The 17793-nt window shown below is 40.6% G+C and overlaps 1 protein-coding gene across 1 annotated transcript; it reads left to right on the forward strand.

The window, feature by feature from the left end:
- Nucleotides 1–4604: 4604 nt before the first annotated feature.
- ldlrb (low density lipoprotein receptor b) lies at nt 4605–17785 on the forward strand. The gene is made up of 18 exons (XM_067579273.1): nt 4605–4912; nt 9607–9732; nt 10018–10140; nt 10664–11041; nt 11344–11466; nt 11558–11680; nt 11999–12121; nt 12337–12465; nt 12568–12739; nt 12985–13212; nt 13338–13456; nt 13566–13705; nt 13983–14124; nt 14233–14385; nt 14474–14704; nt 15774–15851; nt 15960–16120; nt 16236–17785. Exons 1-18 carry the CDS (start codon nt 4831–4833, stop codon nt 16272–16274), a joined length of 2670 nt encoding a protein of 889 aa, XP_067435374.1. The 5' UTR covers nt 4605–4830; the 3' UTR covers nt 16275–17785.
- Nucleotides 17786–17793: the final 8 nt, after the last annotated feature.

Genomic DNA, 17793 nt, shown 5'->3' on the forward strand with positions numbered 1-17793 from the left:
TCTTGTTGTTTGTTTGATGTACAGCTGAAACAATTCATTGGAAACTATTTTTATAACAGTTTGAGTCACTTTTTTTTTTGAAGTAAAATTGCTGAATTTGCTGGTTTTAACTTCCCAAATGTAAAGTTTTACTTCTTTTCTTTGTTTTAAATGAAAGTAAACTGAGTTTCATAGTGAGTTGAAGACGTCGTCTCGGTCTCTGGATAAACGTGATGGACATTTTATTGACAAAACGATTCATTGAGAAAATTGACAGATTAATTAATAATGAGAATTGTTAGTTGCAGCCTAGTGTGATATAAATCATTACTACAGATGAATTTGGAAATATAGAGCTGCAATGATTACAGAAAGCTTTATGTGTCATACATGATAGTAAACTGAATATCTTTGGATTTTGGACTGTTGAAGACGTCAGCGTGGGCTTTCAGGAATGAAAATGAGCATTTTTCACAATTTCTGACTTTTTATAAACAAAATGATTCATAAAGAAAATAATTGTCAGATGAATTGATAATGAAAGCAACGGTTAGATGGTTAGCAGCTCTACTTATCTTCCTGCTGGAGGAAACCGTCGGGGTCAAAGAGTTTTCGGTGCATTTTTCGAGGCTTTAGTTGTCAGTGATGAGAAACGGTATGTTGTCATTTTAAATCTTCCATCCACTAAAAGTGCAGCTGCAGCGCAGTGACGTACACTTTACTCTAGATTTGGTCTTAATCTTTTGGCCTTTTATGGAACAAAGCTTTACATTTTGGGCCCAAATAAATCTGACAATAGTTAGAAGTTTTGTTGAGCCCTGTGATGTAATGGTGTGGTTTAACCACAGGGAGGAAGTCTGAGGTAAATCATCACATTGCTGCCTCTCCAGATACAAGACATTCTCTAAACGGTCTTTAATGTTCAGTGTTAAAAGCTTCCTCAAAATCTCCTTCATTTTTTTTTCTCAAAACTTTTCATGAAGGGAAATTTAACAACACTTTGGTGTAAAATCCTGCACCTTTTAGATGATACTTGGGGCTGATTTGACCTCATTCCTACGCTGGCTAAAAGCCTCCAACATAACATGAAATATAAACATTACATCTCCCTGGTCTCATTTCTCAGTAAGGTCATACCAATAAGTGAATACAGAAAGTATTTATCCAGAAGATATGAACAACCTGGCTATGCCCCTCATATTTATGTTTATTTTATCTGAGAGTTGGCTGACATGGAGAGAAATATAGTAGTGTCGGTTTGGAGAACTTGGCACGTGTTTGGATGTGTGAGTGTGTGTGGTTTTTAACGGCACCTTGACAGTATAGCAGGCCTGTGTTGGAGGTTGAAGTGTTTACTCCATATGGAGATGATGGGAGGGGGGAGGAGGGGGAGGGGGGGCCAGATTCAGTTTCCTGATTTCTAGGAACTCTGAATATCTCCAGCAATTCAAAACCAGCTGTTAACATCTGCCGGGGGGGGGGGGGGGGGGGGGGGGGGGGGGGGCAGAGCAGCAGCAGCTCCTGAACTCCCCAAAACAGCAGAAATCCAGCAGCAGCTCAAATTCCTCAGGAGTTGTAAAAAGACGTCCAGTGTTGTTGTGAACATGCTGAGTTTTGCTAATAAGATGAATAATCATCTGCTTTGGACATTTATTTGATCTTAAAGCTTATTTTAAGCTCCACTCTGACTGTGAAGGATTTACACTGAAACACACTGAGCTGGTATTAAATGAAGGAGAAACACTCTGTGTCTGTCTCTGGTATACAGACAAGTGTTTTCAATTGATCAGGATCAGCATGGATTTATTGGCTACTTGTAACATTTATATGATTCAATATTTCATATTTTCTGCATCATCTGTTTCTCCCTGTGGGGAATATTTTAAAATTTTAGACTGGTTCCAGTCTCCTGAATCTCTGTCCACATTTCTGATCTTTTCAGTGATTCATATATGACTGATGATGAGGTGAAACAAAATGACAATTGAATCTGATTAGCGGATCAGTGCCAGAACAATGTGAGTACAGTCTGTGATTGATTCTGTAGATCAGAGCCGTCAGATATGCTGAAATATGTTGACTGGAATTCAGAAAGCTACTGGTTTACAAGGACTAAATTGTGTTGGAATCAGTCTATATGTGTCTGTCAATAAGATAAAAACTAACAGGATTTTTGCAGACTAAGACAAATGATTTTTGTTTTTTTCCATCTATGCATATTTTGCATTTAACTCTCAAAGAACAGCATTTATAACCACTATCATAAAAGCCATATTGCTGCTGTCATTAAATCAAATATGTCCAAAATGTCAAAATGCTTCAGGATAAAAAGACATCTCGTCTTTCTTTTAGACTTTGGAGGTCATGCAGAAGACGCACACAGCAGGAAAAGCACAGGTGTAAATAATGACATGAATTATTCCTGAAGTCCTGCTATTGTGCATGCTGGCTCACTGTCACACTGTGAAGACTCACAGCGACACCTGAGTAGAGCAGAAGCATTGTTAAAGTGATTAGTAACACCTGCTCGTTCCCTGCTACGACAAGTCAAAACCTCTGCTGTTAAAAAGCTCCGTAACCTTCTTTTATGAGTCTCATAGAAAGGTTTTTTTTAATCCACTTCTAATTTATCTTAAAACATGGTTGTCACATCTTTTATCTGAACATTTTTCCTTTCTGACTCAGAAGTAAATAAGACAATGTAAGGAAGGGAGTTAAAGTGGTTGGTTTGGAAGTCGATACAGACGAGAAGATCTAAATGACTCACATGTGACTCATTTGTCACTTTCCTCTTCAGTAAGTCAGTATGGTTGGTGTTTAACTAAATTGTGTTCAGGTGACAGATATAGTTGGAAATGTACTGTGCACACACACACACACACACACAAGCGCTCCTGTCTGTAGGTGTGTTAACAGTGTGTGTAGTGATGGTGGGTGCAGCAGAAATATGTAATCCAGCCGCTATTTCGGCATTCCAGGAATACTTCCCACAGCTTCTACCAGGAACCAGCAGAGGTCCTCCCCCTCTACACACACACACACACAAACACACACACACACACACACACACACACACACACAGAGGATGCCCGCATGGAAACATGGAAACAGTTTTTTCTGCCTTATTCACTACTAAAACCACTGATCCATTCAACGCTGCAGCTTCACTAATTTTCCAATATTTTCACAGTTGTTTGCATTGAACCCTGAATGAAAAACTATTTGGAGGTTTCATGACGCATAAAGAAGGAAATGTGGGGGAAAGAATGAGGTTCTGCAATCAGAAACCCTTTCAGAGCAGCTAATATCACTCCCAGAGAAAATATCACAATCTTGGACTAAAATTGCACTTACACTCCCAGTGAGTCATACTAGTCACTGAAAACTGCAGATCTACTAAAATTACAGTCCAGAACATCAGACACATTGTGCATCATTAATGACGGTGATATTTTGTTTGCCAAATGTTCTGTTCGCTTGAGGAGAAGCAGACCTGACGGTGACTGATACAGATTAACCTACAGTGTTACATTTGTACAGATTCAGCTCAGTACTACAGTCTATCTAGTCTATGTTTGACTTTTAACTATCAGGATTCCTTAAAAGCAATTATGATGCAGCATCAGTAGATTCAGATCAGTAGATTAGTAGATCGTTATTTGTTCACAACTTGTTATTAATTAATTAATTGGCATTTTTTCCCACCATAAAATATCACAAAATAGTGAAAAATGCTCATAATAATATTCCAGAGCCAAAGGTGATGGATCCAAATTCCTTGATTTGTCTTTACAACAGTTTAAATCCACAGAGAAATGTAATTATACTGTATGACAACAACAGGCAACAAATCCTCACATTTGACAACTAAAACGGTTTTGCTTAAACAAAGGACAGAAACTAATAATTCATTATTAAAGGAGTTGCCAGTGTTTTTTTTTTTGTCGATTGATGAGTCTAGGAAAGCTGTCAAGAATGTGTCCACTGGACACGCAATCTGGAAACCAGAAGAAAAATTCCCCACATTTCCACATAGGAGTTTAAAAAACTGTAGAAATGATGTGTGTTGGGAGTTTCTCTGTATGTGAGTTTGGCAGCTGGAAAATATCTGACTCCAGCATATCTCTAAAGGAAACAAAGCCATAATATGTTCAACGTGCCACAGAGGACTCCCCATGTGTGAGCACATGGTCCCATGTGGTTTCATATGCACACAAGCTTTCTTTTTTCTCCCTTTTCTGGTTTAAAATGTGATCAGAACAGTGATCCTGACTATCTTTGATGCTGGATAGTTTATTTAATCTGTGACAGCAACATAAAAGATGGTTTTTCTTACAGAGAAATGCTTCATCACCAATAAAAGTCTGGCAGGATGTGAACTTCCTTTGTTAATGTCAGATTGTCCTCTTTCGTCCATTCATCCTCCCTCTTACACACACACACACACACACACACACACACACACCAGTTTGGGCGGAAGAGATAGATGGATGGAGAGGTGATGCAAGGACGAGATACACACACACACACACCCACACACACGCGTGCGCCATCTCAATGATACAGCACCACTGTGGCTCCTCCCCCCGGCGGGGCTCACGTACAATTTCAAACATCACACCACTGCTTTAGCCCCGCCCTCCTGTCAGCCTCATAGAAAATGGTCGGATGTGACTCGAACCTCATAATATTTTTCATGCACTCTCCTTTTACGCACAGCCGCTGCGTGACTCTGCTGATCCGCAGCCTTTTACGCACAGATCCAACAACAGTGTGAACTCTCCCACAACCTGTGTCCACAGCTGACTTTTCTTTTGCTGTCAAATAAGGACACAAATAGGAGGACAGGAAATGTTTGGGATGTGGAGGGGACTCGCCGGTCTGTCAACATGTTGGTGTCTGCTGATGCTCATTCACTGTTCGCCTCAAGCAGGTAAGAAATGTCATTTCCTGGCTTGTATCTTTCTTACCACACGCAGAGAGAAGGATGCTCCAGTGTTTCGAAGTTTCAGGGCAGTGTCACTGCAGCTGTACATAAAGTTAGAGGTGAATGCATGAATATTTACGCGTCACAGCGAATGGAAATTACACATTTATGGTGTTATTCCGGTTTTCACGGCTACAAATGAAAATCTTTCCGTGATGCTCCTGCGCTGAACATGATGTGAAACATTTTGGTTCAGTCTTTTAAATTCTCGTGTACATTCAACAATTGTGATAACTACATTAACCAATAATATAAATTACAATAATATCAGTAATAACAACACTGTGTGGTGTACAATTTCGGCATGAATGGAATTTACGCACAGCAGCTTAATTGGTTTGTTTCGCTCTAAGATGCAGCCGTACAGCCAATCGCTTTCGCCGGTGGCGCCGGCCGGTTTCAAGTTTCAGATGGGAGGAATAAACGCAGAAACAGGCGGTTGTCAACGACACAGGGTGCGGCTAAAAAACTCCTGCGTCTCTGCATCCGCCCTGCAGCATGCTGGAGGATAAGAGATGCAGGAAAATGAGATTCAAAGCTGCTGCTGTGTTTGTTTACCCTCCTCAGTTCCATTTATTCCTATTAAAGTAATGACACACACACACAAGAGCTTTCAACGGTTTTATTTAGCTATATGGAATAAATTAATTAATTAATGAATATTTCATACACTCATAAAAACACTGCATGTTCCACACAGAAGCAAAAAATCAAGACAATTAAGCAAAGTTCATTTATATGTCTCCTTTAGAAACAGAAATAACACAAACTGCTTTATGGGAAGAAGTAAAGGAGTTAAAAGGGACAGAAAATAATCTAAAAACTTGCAGAATGAAGTGATCAAACCATAAAATACAAAGTGTAAAATCAAGAGAAAGCCAAAGAAAACATTTTAAACTGTTTGATGATGCGTGCTGATTTGGGTTCTCAGAGATATTAATAAATATGTTTATTTTTAGCCTCAGTAAGACATTTTCCTTTTTCCTCTGGAGCTCTATAGGAAACCATTCAGTTTCTGGACAGAAAGACAAAGTGAAAAGTCTTCAGCTACATTTTCAGGCAAAAAAACAAACAAACAAAAAGAAACATGATTGAAGGAGTGAACCTAACGCCCTTTAAGACCAACAATGTGCTGAGAATTAACCTGGCTTCAGCCCCATTCTGCCAGCTGCTCTAGTAATCCTCCAATAATCTCAACTCTCCTCCAACAGCTTTTCGGATTAAAACTTGAGTTTTTTTTCCAGTTAATGGCTCTCACTTCCAGTCATCAGATCTGCTTGGTGTGTGTGCGGCAGCATTCACGTGTGTTTTCTGTGTGTGTGTGTGTGTATTTGAATGTCTGGCTCTGGTTTGTTTAATGTATTCCTTTGTATTTATCATACTCTTGAAATGAGGCATAGCCACGGACTGTAGTGAAGAGCACTAAAAGCCACAGATCTTTTTTCTTCTCGGGAGACTAAACTTTGAAGTTGCCATGACTCACGGAGGTCTGAGACGAGTCTTACATGCACCCACTGTGGAGCTTCATCCATCAATCATTCAGAAATACCTCCAACTGTACAATTAGAGAGGCCTTTGTCACTTACACATCTGCATGCTTCAGTGAATTTAACCACAGCATCAGCAGAGTAGCTGCAGGGGTAAGATACTGACATCAGGTGAAAGCCACAGATAGGAAACGTACAGCAGTTTGATATGTCTGCAGATGATGCCTTCATTACATATTTGAAAACTTTATCTGACTCTCTAGGCGCGACGTCTTTAACTAAGATGGTTAGACCGTTTCTTGGCATGTTGGACTACACAGCAGTGTTAATTTACTAGAAGTCCACTGAATTCATCTCAATAAAATAATTCATCTCAATAAAAGTACAGTCAGATGACGGAGCCAATACAAACCCAGATCCAAAGCAGAAATGAGTGCTGTTGGTCCTCTTGATGCACATGCATCCTGGTTATTTATTAACTGCCGGCTGTATGTTTGAGTCAATAAACACACCTTTTTGTGAAGGTTTTTAATGTGTTCGTACTGCATGCATGCGCCATAAAAAGACAGGAACGCATTGTTAGTGAACAAAGTCACATGTGATCACAAAGGAGGATTGTTGCCGTGCGGCGTTGTGCTGACAGCTGGTCTAACCTCTTTAGAGTATCTGCCATTCATCCGGCCAGTCTCTGCTGTCAAACAAGTATTCTTTTTCACGCATTTTGAAGTGAATCATTCACAGTCTGTTGTTTGTTTGAGGTAGTATTCAAATGGCCTTACATGGTAGTGTTATGATCATGCAGTCTGCTGGTTGCCAGGGCCCCCACTGTAGGTATAAATAGCAGAGGCCTGAGATACAGTTCAAACAGGTTTCTCTGTAGGTGTACATGTCAGTAGTTTGTTCTGCTGTTTAAATTAAGATGCAGCAGCAGGATTATGTCAAAAACCTTTAAAAAACCTTAAAATTATGTTTAATAGGAACGTCTGCTGTGCTTGACAGATTTGAGGTTTTTAGATATGAGAGGAAACATAATGGTGGCTTTTTGGGGCCAAATTCAACTTATAGGTGCTCAGGACAGAGCAGTGAATAAATAATCATCTTAAACCTGCACGTCTCTCCACGGAGAAGTCTAACAGTAAAGAAGTACAGGAAACTTCATCTTGCTGAACAGTATTCTCAGGAGGCTCATGACCCATTTGTGGAAGCTACAGAGAAGATTAGCTATGGAAAAGGAAAACATTGGCGTGTATACTTTACAGTTTCCACCCTCAGAGACGAGGTCAGGAGTTTGGAGGTCAGGAAGGGTCAGCGTTTGACCTACTTTTCCTTCTTCTCCTGCAAACGGAATGAATGAACGTTTGGCAAAGAGGGAAAGTGAGGGAGAGTTGAAGAGAGATACTTGAAATTTTTGTTGTAAATGTGTCAACGCGTATCTACACTCCAAGAACAGCTGGACTCTGCTTTGGAAACTCTGTTCTTGCAATCCTCGCTGGCTTCACGCCTCGCTTGCCCGTCATGTGTGGGGGAGATTTGTGTGTGTGTAAGTGGTTTCCATGAAAGTGTGAGCGTATGGGGTAAGCAGGAAGAGCCACTCAGAGACAGCCAAAAATGTTTTTCCTCTAATCAGTAAAACCTCAAAACGACTTAATTTCCTCAACAGATACAAAAAAAACAGACATTTGAAAGCAGGAGGGAGTAAGAGTATTGGGAAAGCATCCTTTCCTAATTTTACAAGCATCTGAAACTCAGTATTACTCAATTGTAACTGGTCAGACCTGTACTGTACCTCTTCCACTCATCCACCAAGCTGACAGACTTCCTTGTGTTTTGAGTCTCCGCCTCTGTCTGTGGGTCACTGTGGTGATGATGCTGCAATGAGGAATGCCACACTGGGACCAATCAGCAACTGGTGGTGTGATTGTTCAACTCCTCCCATGCTATTGTCTTAAAGGGATAGTCTGACTGACATTACTCCGGCCTCCAGGTCACAGGAGAGACCGGCGGTGCAGAGGTGACGGAGGATGCCGCTGCACTCGCTCAAGAGTGTGAACGGTCGGCCTGCGTCGGTTGATGTTGATGTCCTCTCTGTTATAGCGGCATGTTCACTGAGGTGTGATTGTCTCGGGGCAAAATCCTAAAATAAACCAGGGTCAATGAGAGGTCAAACGTTTAAACCTCAGGCCGAGCGGTGAAGCTGTTTCCACTTAGATGACAAACTGAGAACTGAGAATAGTTTGACCTGAACTGTGTCAAACCACAGTAACAGATGTGTGTTTGGGGTACATTTTGATGTCTTTTCACATCAGTAACAGTAATATTTACTACTACTGAGGACACACCTGCACAAGATGAACAGTTTTACATTTGATCAACATTTAAAGTACATAAACAGAACATGTCATTTATGGGTCTTTCTGTCTGATGAGTGGAAATTTCTACCAAAGTTGCATCATCACCTTTTTGTAGAGAATCTAATATCTTTTTAAAAAAATCTGTTTCCTCCCCTCCCATTCTTTGTTTTAATTTGTTTGAAGTTCTGTTTGTGTTCATGGGTGTGTTTTAGGGAAATGAAAGAAAGAAGGGTTGACCAACTGTTGATGGTGTGAAGAAAGGGCTTCCCATGTCCACATACTTTATTTAGTCCTCCATCCCAACCGTTCATCATTACAGGACCTATCATTTATTGTCTTTATCTCATGTATTCTAACCCACGGCAGAGGTAGTTCTTGAGTCTATATATGTCTTTGAAGCCAAAGATGAATTTCCATATGAGTGCACAATAAAGATGTCTATTCTATTCTTATTCTTTACATAAAAAGTATTATAACTTAATTTCTTGTTCTGACATGATTCAGGGAAACACACAGTGTTGTTATTCTTAATCTCCTCTGAGTTCAGCAAAGAGTAAAAGGTGAGGCGTTCACACTGTCAGTTATCTGTATTTGATTGTAATTTTTTGTCCTGTGTGTAATTTTCAGTTAAACATCAACCTCACAAGGAAATCTGTTTTTTTTGTGTGTTGACTCAAGCTCACGTTACTGCGAGGGGGTCACGAGCATTTTAAATTGAGCAATTGAGCTCGTGGTGTTAATGTAACTCAGCAGCGAGTCTCATGTCACCCTGGATGAACTCTCCTTTTTTTATGACTTGCAGATGCAGCATACACATGCAGCTCCAGTCAGTTTAAGTGTGGAAACGGGAGGTGTATCACCAGCAACTGGATTTGTGATGGGACGGACGATTGTGGTGATGGAACAGATGAATTACCTGCAAGCTGTGGTGAGTTATTTTATCACTTAGGGCCTAAGACTATTTGTAAATAAAATTCAAATGCAATAAACGGGAATATGGCTGCAACTAATGATTATGTTTTTTTTGGGTGGGATTCATCTGACTATTGTTTTCTTAATTAATAAATTAATAGTTTCAGACACACATTAATAAAACTACTGTTTCCAGAAGGATGTGATTATTCAGTTCACAGTAAACTCTTAACTGTCACAGTGTTATCTCTCTGTTAATACATGAAATCACTTGAGTCATTCTTCTATTTTCTGTCCTCAGCGGTTAAAACCTGTCCGCCGACAAAGTTCAACTGTGGACCTCCCATGAACCAGTGTATACCAAAAGGCTGGCACTGTGATGGCAAAGCTGAATGCAACAATGGGGCTGATGAGAGAAACTGCAGTAAGTTTTATGTATAAGTATTTCACACTTTGAACAACATCACAAATAATACAAACTCAATAAATAAAAACCAGCCAACTTTGTAGAGGAAGACACTGATTTTGCCTACAGAAGTATAGTGTCCTATAGGAATTCATTTAATTTAAGATAGGTTAAGACAAGATAAACTTTATTGATCCCTCACAGAGTAAAATGAACTGTCACAGCAGGATAAGGAAGCACAAGAGTAGATGTGTAGTATAGAAATGAAAATAAAAAGGAAGTTGCAATAAATAATTAAATACATAAAACTGTCCTTGAAAGGTTTGTGTCTGCAGATAGGAGTGTTAGCAGCATGAAGAAACGTGCCAAAACCAACAAACAATCCTGATGTACAGTTAATAAATGTAAATATGGTATTTAGAAATAAACATAAGGTTATGAGAACCTCAATAACTCCACTGATGTGTTGTTGTTGGTTAGTGTAGATCCAGCTTCATCATCACATTAACTCCTCTCTTCTCCACCTACTGTCTCACTGCAGCGGCCAAACAATGCAGGACTGACGAGTTTCGTTGCGCCAACGGCCAGTGTATATCCAGAACCTTTGTTTGTGACAGCGACAATGACTGTTCAGACGGCTCAGATGAGGCTTCCTGCCCCAAACCCACCTGCAGCTCTCGTGCCTTCCAGTGCAACAACTCCATGTGCGTGCCGGCTCTCTGGCGCTGTGACGGAGACCAAGACTGTGCCGACGGGTCTGACGAATGGCCGCAGAACTGTGCTGGACATCAGCCGGAGAAGAAGGCGGCGTCCTGCGGCGCCCATGAATTCCAGTGTGCAAATGGAGAGTGTATCCACGGCAGCTGGCACTGCGATGGAGGCATGGACTGCCTGGATCGATCCGACGAGGTCAACTGCAGTGAGTCGGCTTTCTTGGCTAGCTTTTCTTATTCTATGCATCTCCTATTTTCCACTGATGAATCTTCATACTGAGAGTTCACTTTAATAGAAAACTGAGCCTAACAAATGTTGCCTATTCATGCTTGATCATAGAAAACATCCTGCACATACTGTGTATCATCAGTGTTGATGTAAGAGAACCACAATAGATCATGATCATGATGATTTTCCATTCTGTATCATGTCGTTCTTCCTCTCGCTCTCTCTCTCTCTCTCACTGTCACTTTATCCTGTTTTCATCCATTTGTCTTCTTCTTCTAGGTCGTGCTACTTGTCGCCCAGATGAGTTCCAGTGTAATGATGGTACCTGTATCCACGGCAGCTTCCAGTGTGACAAAAAGCACGACTGCAGGGATCTCAGTGATGAGATTGGCTGCCACAAAGGTGACTCTAACAGAGATCCACTCTACTTCACTCAGTTGTCTTATACCTTTAGATTACAGTTAAATTTATACTCTCTTGCTCTTCTCCATAGAAAATGTTTGTGAAGGTCCTACTATGTTCAAGTGTCGCAGCGGGGAGTGTATCAGCATGGAGAAGGTGTGCAACAATCAGAGAGACTGCAATGACTGGTCAGATGAACCTGTCAAGGAGTGCAGTAAGTACAACCTTCCTGTACATTTTTATGACAGCGTCTTTTCCACTCTTGTGTCCACAATGTACTGCAAAACTGCTCAGAAAAACTGGCAAAAAGGGAGGTGTATCAGAGTTTGGGAATACTTTTAGCCCCATAACTGCTCTGGGAAAAAGAAAAACCACATCATAGCCTGGAAAATAAAACAGCTAGCCATGTAGCCCTGGCTGACTGGCCTAAATAGTTTGTGGTTTGTATGAGTCCACCTACAATTTGAAGCACCAGTAGGAAAGTGGATGTCATGAATACTGCTTGAAAGCTCTGTGTATCTGGTCCCCACAGACAACAATGAGTGTTTGACCAGAAATGGCGGCTGCTCCCATTACTGCAACGATCTGAAGGTTGGCTACAACTGTTCCTGCCCTGCTGGATACAGCCTGAAGATGGACAAGAAAACCTGTGGAGGTGAGAGGAGGAAATCAGACATTTGCAGCGTCTTTACGTTAAAACAATGAAAAACAGAAATAAAACATTTACTCTCACTCTATTATAGAAGTAGGTCAGTAACCAACTTTGGATCTATTTCAAGAAACAATGCTTTAAAACATGACTTTGTGAGAAACGTTTCCAATTCCCCAACTGCTATTTTTCCAATTGACCTTCCGATCCTCCACCTGCAGACATTGATGAATGTGCTGAGCCGGACATTTGCAGTCAGATCTGCATCAACCTGCCGGGCAGCTACAAGTGTGCTTGTGAGAAGGGTTACGAGATCGACCCTGTGACCAAGACATGCAGAGCTGAATCAGGTAATCCCTGCTCAAAATTTACCCCTTAAAGTAGAGTACAAGTCTCATCTGACAATTGCTTAACCGATTTCCTCTTTTTCTCTTCTCTTCTTTCTCCTCCAGGCACTGTGCCCACCCTGTACTTCACAAACAAGCACGAGGTGAGGAAGATGACGGTGGACCGCAGCGAGTATGTCCGTCTGATCCCCCAGCTGAAGAATGCGGTAGCTCTGGACATGGACATGCCTAACAAGATGATCTTCTGGTCGGACCTTTCCCTGAAGAAAATCTACAGGTTAGAAATACTCAGAAACTTTATCAAATTAAGTGTTTGGTCAAACGTGCTTCAGCAGAGAATAAAGTGGAATCATGAGGTTTCCGTGCCGCGTCCAACTGGTAAAGACCAGTGATTGTTTAGATGCCGGTCAAGATTAATAAAGATTACCTTGTGAGTGAGAGACTGTGATATAGGCCAGACTGCGGATGAAATGATATCTGCCTCTAAAGTAAAACTCTCCACCCTCCTCTTCCTCCCGACAGCTCCAAGATAGACGTGGCTCATAACTCCTCTCACCATACTGTAGTAGTTGGCAGCAGGATTGAGGCCCCGGAGGGTATTGCGGTTGACTGGATCCATGGCAACATCTACTGGACTGACAGTGTTTTGAAGACCATCTCTGTGGCAACGACAGATGGCGGTAAGAGGAAGACCCTCATCACAGAAAACCTGGAGAAGCCGAGAGCCATCGCAGTGGACCCAGTAAAAAAGTGAGTCAGGTTAAAGTTGTGTTTTAAATGACTTGTAAAAGTTTAAAAGTTCAACTGCATCTTTTGACAGATTGTGTTTGGGATCATGATTCCAGTTTTCATGTATTTTCATGTTTCCTCTTCAGCTTCATGTACTGGACAGACTGGGGCGAGGAGGCTAAGATCGAGAAGAGCGGTTTGAATGGAGCTGACCGCGTTGCCTTGGTAACAGACAACATTGTGTGGCCCAGTGGCATCACCCTCGGTAAGCAGAGCGCAATGAACACATTAAATGACAGCAGTTCAATCTGTATAATACATACAGCTTTAACAACATGTTAAATCCTCATATGTTTCGTCCTGTGTCTGGACAGACATGGTCAACCAGCGTCTGTACTGGGTGGACTCCAAGATGCACACTCTCTCCAGTATTGACGTGAATGGAGGCACAAGACATACTCTCATTTTCAGTGAGGAAAAGCTTTCCCACCCCATGTCTCTGGCTGTCTTTGAGGTTAGTTATGAAGTTATATAGTCGGCTTTTCCCTTGATGAAAAAATGTCAATAAAGGTTATTAAAGGAGATGTTATCACAAAAATGTGCATTGTGAGCATTATCCAGCTAAAATGTTCTAAAGTATAAAGAAAGAGCTTTAACTGCTGAGGGTGCACTTTATTCCCTATATATTTGGATCAGTAGTGCTACTTCTTAATGAGACTTTATGATTAATTCATTAGTAGTTGAGGAAATGATTTAATGTTGTTGAATTGTATTGTTTCCCTTTTAAACAGGAGAAAGTGTTTTGGACGGACATAAGCAACAGTGCTGTCTTCGCCGCCAACCGTCTGACTGGAAAGGACATCACCGAGCTGGCAGCGGACCTGGACCAGCCAGAGGACATCGTACTGTACCACAACCTCAAGCAACCAATCGGTAGAGCAACGCCGCTAAAATCAAGAACTATCAACTAACAAACTATAGAGGCCATATCACATTTTCTAATCCTTTCTCTTTTATTATACGCATCTTTCTCTCTTGTAGGTACGAACTGGTGCAGTAAGAGCAACAGTATGAATGGAGGTTGTGAGTTTATGTGCCTCCCTGCCCCTCTGATCAACCAGCACTCTCCTAAATACACTTGTGCCTGTCCTGACCACATGACCATGGGACCTGACATGAGGAAATGTGTGACAAGTAGGTGTCCCCTGCACTTGACACTACAAATGAACTGAAATTTAACACAGAATCATGATGGTAACCCTCATTTTTACTTTCCTGGCAGGCCCAGTTGCCCCTCCTGCTAAAAACAAAACTGGTACAACCCTCCCGCCAAAGGCTCCCAACAAGCCTACCACACCCAGTCAGCCTACCACTACGACGACAACTACTGCAACTACAACCACCACCACCACCAGAGCTACCAAAAGGCCCACAACTACCTCAGCTATTTTGCCCCAGGAGCCAAAAGTCTCCTCCACGCAGAGCACGCAAGAACCTGCTGCTACTGGTCAAGGTACAGGAAGCAGCAAAGAATCAGTTTTATCAACACAATATACTAATGAAGTAATCAAAATCTATCTGCAACAGAGAATAGTTGTTTGAAAATTTACCTGAGACACCTCTTAACAATGGAAAAAATGGAAGCTGGGTTTAAAATGTTTTTAGCCACCCTAGCTACTACGCTAAGTCATTACCAACAGAATTAACTGTGATATCTTTGGTGAACCCTTAACTTTTCATCTAGTGGGTTAAAATTTCAATTTGTACAATATTTTCAATTCAATTAAAACTTCAAAAGACACAGTTCATGGGGGTCCGTAGCGTAAAAAAATGCATGAAGAAAATAAATGAATGAATACACAAAATTTGTGACTAAATACATGCAAATGACATTCCCATCAGCTTCGTTTTTCTTTCTTTGGGTTTAGTGCTAATTAAGATGGTGAGCATAATTAACATTTTACCCAGTCATCATGTTAGCATTGTCTCTCAGAGCATGTTAGCATGTGGACATTAGCATTTAGCTCAAAGCTCTGCTGTGCTGCTGTAAGTGCAGCCTCGCAGGGTCACTTGCACGATTGTTGACTTTCAGTAAAGATTGTTTGTAATCAGCTAACACATAATTTTCTTAGTTTTATCAGATGTGAGTTAACTGATAAAGTATTGTTGCTATGGTTACCTGCTTATAATGAGCTCTATACTACTCTCATATTTGTAGCTAGTTATCTTATTTTAGTGTTAAGTCTTGAAACAAGGGTAAAAAACTAGCCTGGCCTCCCAGCACCTCTAAAGCCCACTAATTAGCACAAATAGAATAAAAATCATAGTGTAAAAAAGACACATTGTGGTTTTATGGCTTCACTATGTGCTGGACTATTTCTTGGCCGGGTGCAGTGTCTCAGCTAGTTGCTAAGCTAAGCTAACTGTTTACTGGTTGTAGCTTCATGTTTATCGTAGACAGGCGTGAGTGGTATCGATATTCTCATCTATCTCTCAGAAAGACAGTGAATAAGTGTATTTCCCAAAATGTCTTTGAATATCAAAGAAATATAACATAAACATTTTACTCTCTGCTTTTTCAGCTAACAACAGGTACGCAGCCATGCCCGCAGAAGCCGAGTCGTCCCACTCTATCGCTCTCTACATCGTGCTGCCGATAAGTAAGTTCCACATTTGCAGCTTCACTCTATGCATCTGTTAAACACCTCAGCCTGCCCCATTCACTCACACTTTGTAATTCAAATGGCTGTTTCACTCCTTCCTTGTAGTGGTCATGTCCCTGCTGGTGTTTGGAGCAGTGCTGCTGTGGAGACACTGGCGTCTGAAGAACACCAACACCATCCACTTTGACAACCCCGTGTATCAGAAAACCACTGAGGATGAGGTGCACATCTGCAGGAACAGCTCTGACGGCTACGTTTACCCTCAGGTATCTTCACTTTGATGCCAAGTCACTTATTATTATTATTATTGAATATTCTTCCTTAAAATGCACCATAAGTATGTAGTTTGCTCATTCAATGTTATGTTGTTTTTTTTTGCAGAGGCAAATGCTGAGCATGGATGACGTGGATGTCGCATGACCCAAAGATGAAGAAGGCGTTAGTTTTATTTGAAGTGATTTTTTTTCTCTGATGTAAAGGTGAAGCAACAAAAGCCATTTTTTTCTACTGCTGCTGCTTATAACAGCCCCTTACCTCCCTGGTGACCTCATTTTGTGGCTTATGTTTCTGACCTCAGCAGTGTGCCGTCCAAGTCTAAAGGGAGAACTGAAAAAAAAAAGAAATAGAAATGAAGACATAGTAGAGCATAACTGCAGGAAGCCACAAAATGGTTTCAGAAGATGACGTTCTTAATCCCAGAGCTTTGATTCTTTTGAAGCTGAACCTGAAAATTGTCTATCTCAGCATTCTGTCATTTTGAAAGATGCAGATGCTTTCTTACTTTGTCATTACCTAAAGAAATGTAACAAGTCTCATTTGCAAGTTAAACTTGAAAAGCCTGATCTGTGCCTTCCACCCACATACTGGTAGTTTAGTTAAGTTTTTCGGGTGTACAAACATGCCTTACTGACCTTCCAAACCAGTTTCTGTGGTATTTAATGCCAGATAGTGCTTTAGCCCTCAGCGGGATGGCCTTCATAATTACTCTGTGGCTTTTCTCTTCTCTTGGGTATAGAGTTTTGTTGGCTCTCATATCAGAGGCATTTTTTTTCACTATTATCATACATTATAGTTTGGCTCAAACTTAAGTCACATGTTAATCACTACCATCATTTTTTTCCCCTTTTGTGACCTATCTATAAATAAGGTTTCAGAGTATGGAAGTCACAGATGGTTTACATTGTGAATAGAAAAGCTGCTGAATTTTCTGAAGTTAACCAAAATGAAGAATATGTTCATTTGTAAATGAACAAAGAAGTAAAAAGTGATTGTAAGTGATTGCTTATCATAACACTGTAAATAGTCTGTGTACATATTTTGTAAAACACTCTTAAGTTCACTTTGGTGTTGCCTTTTTACAACTGTAAATTTTAATCAAGAAATATTGTAAATATATAAGAGATTCTTTAATTTATTTATGGAAATATACAAGAGGTTTTAAGATTGTTGACATCTGGCTGTAAATACAGTGATACTATATATCGGCACCAACCACGTTGAATTGTTTTTGTTCCAGCCAGGCCAGTCTAACCTTTACATTGTACAGCTGTTATTTAACATGTTCAATCAAACCTTTGAACACCTGCTCAGCTCTGTGTGTACGACAGACATCCTGTCTGAGTCAACAGTGTGCTTCATGTTACAGAGAAGCGCTGAAGAAAGTCTCTTTGTTCTTCACACCGATTTTTGTTTCCTTTTCAGTGCTAATTTACATAATTTATTTTGCTTCTTTGCCTTTTTATTAGTATGATGTTTTGTTTTTATTGTAACATTAAGGCACATACTGTAATGTGCAAAGTACGATGTTCTCCGCCACAAAGGAATGTATGTACACATCTGTAGGACTGACGCACAGCAGCCTGTTTGTTAATGCACATTGTTCATTTTTGGTTGTTTTGGTCTTTTTTTAAATAAAAAAAATAGGTTTACAACTTTTTCT

Source organism: Thunnus thynnus, chromosome 3 (genome assembly GCF_963924715.1).
Source record: "Thunnus thynnus chromosome 3, fThuThy2.1, whole genome shotgun sequence".
Taxonomy (NCBI): Eukaryota; Metazoa; Chordata; class Actinopteri; order Scombriformes; family Scombridae; genus Thunnus; species Thunnus thynnus.

Bases quoted from the DNA above. Each gene is read 5' to 3' on its own strand.
- ldlrb (XM_067579273.1), top strand. From the start codon at position 4,831: ATGTTTGGGATGTGGAGGGGACTCGCCGGTCTGTCAACATGTTGGTGT. The intron at 11,681-11,998 runs GTAAGTACAACC...TGGTCCCCACAG, and splicing joins TGAACCTGTCAAGGAGTGCA to ACAACAATGAGTGTTTGACC. The intron at 14,386-14,473 runs GTAGGTGTCCCC...CTTTCCTGGCAG, and splicing joins CATGAGGAAATGTGTGACAA to GCCCAGTTGCCCCTCCTGCT.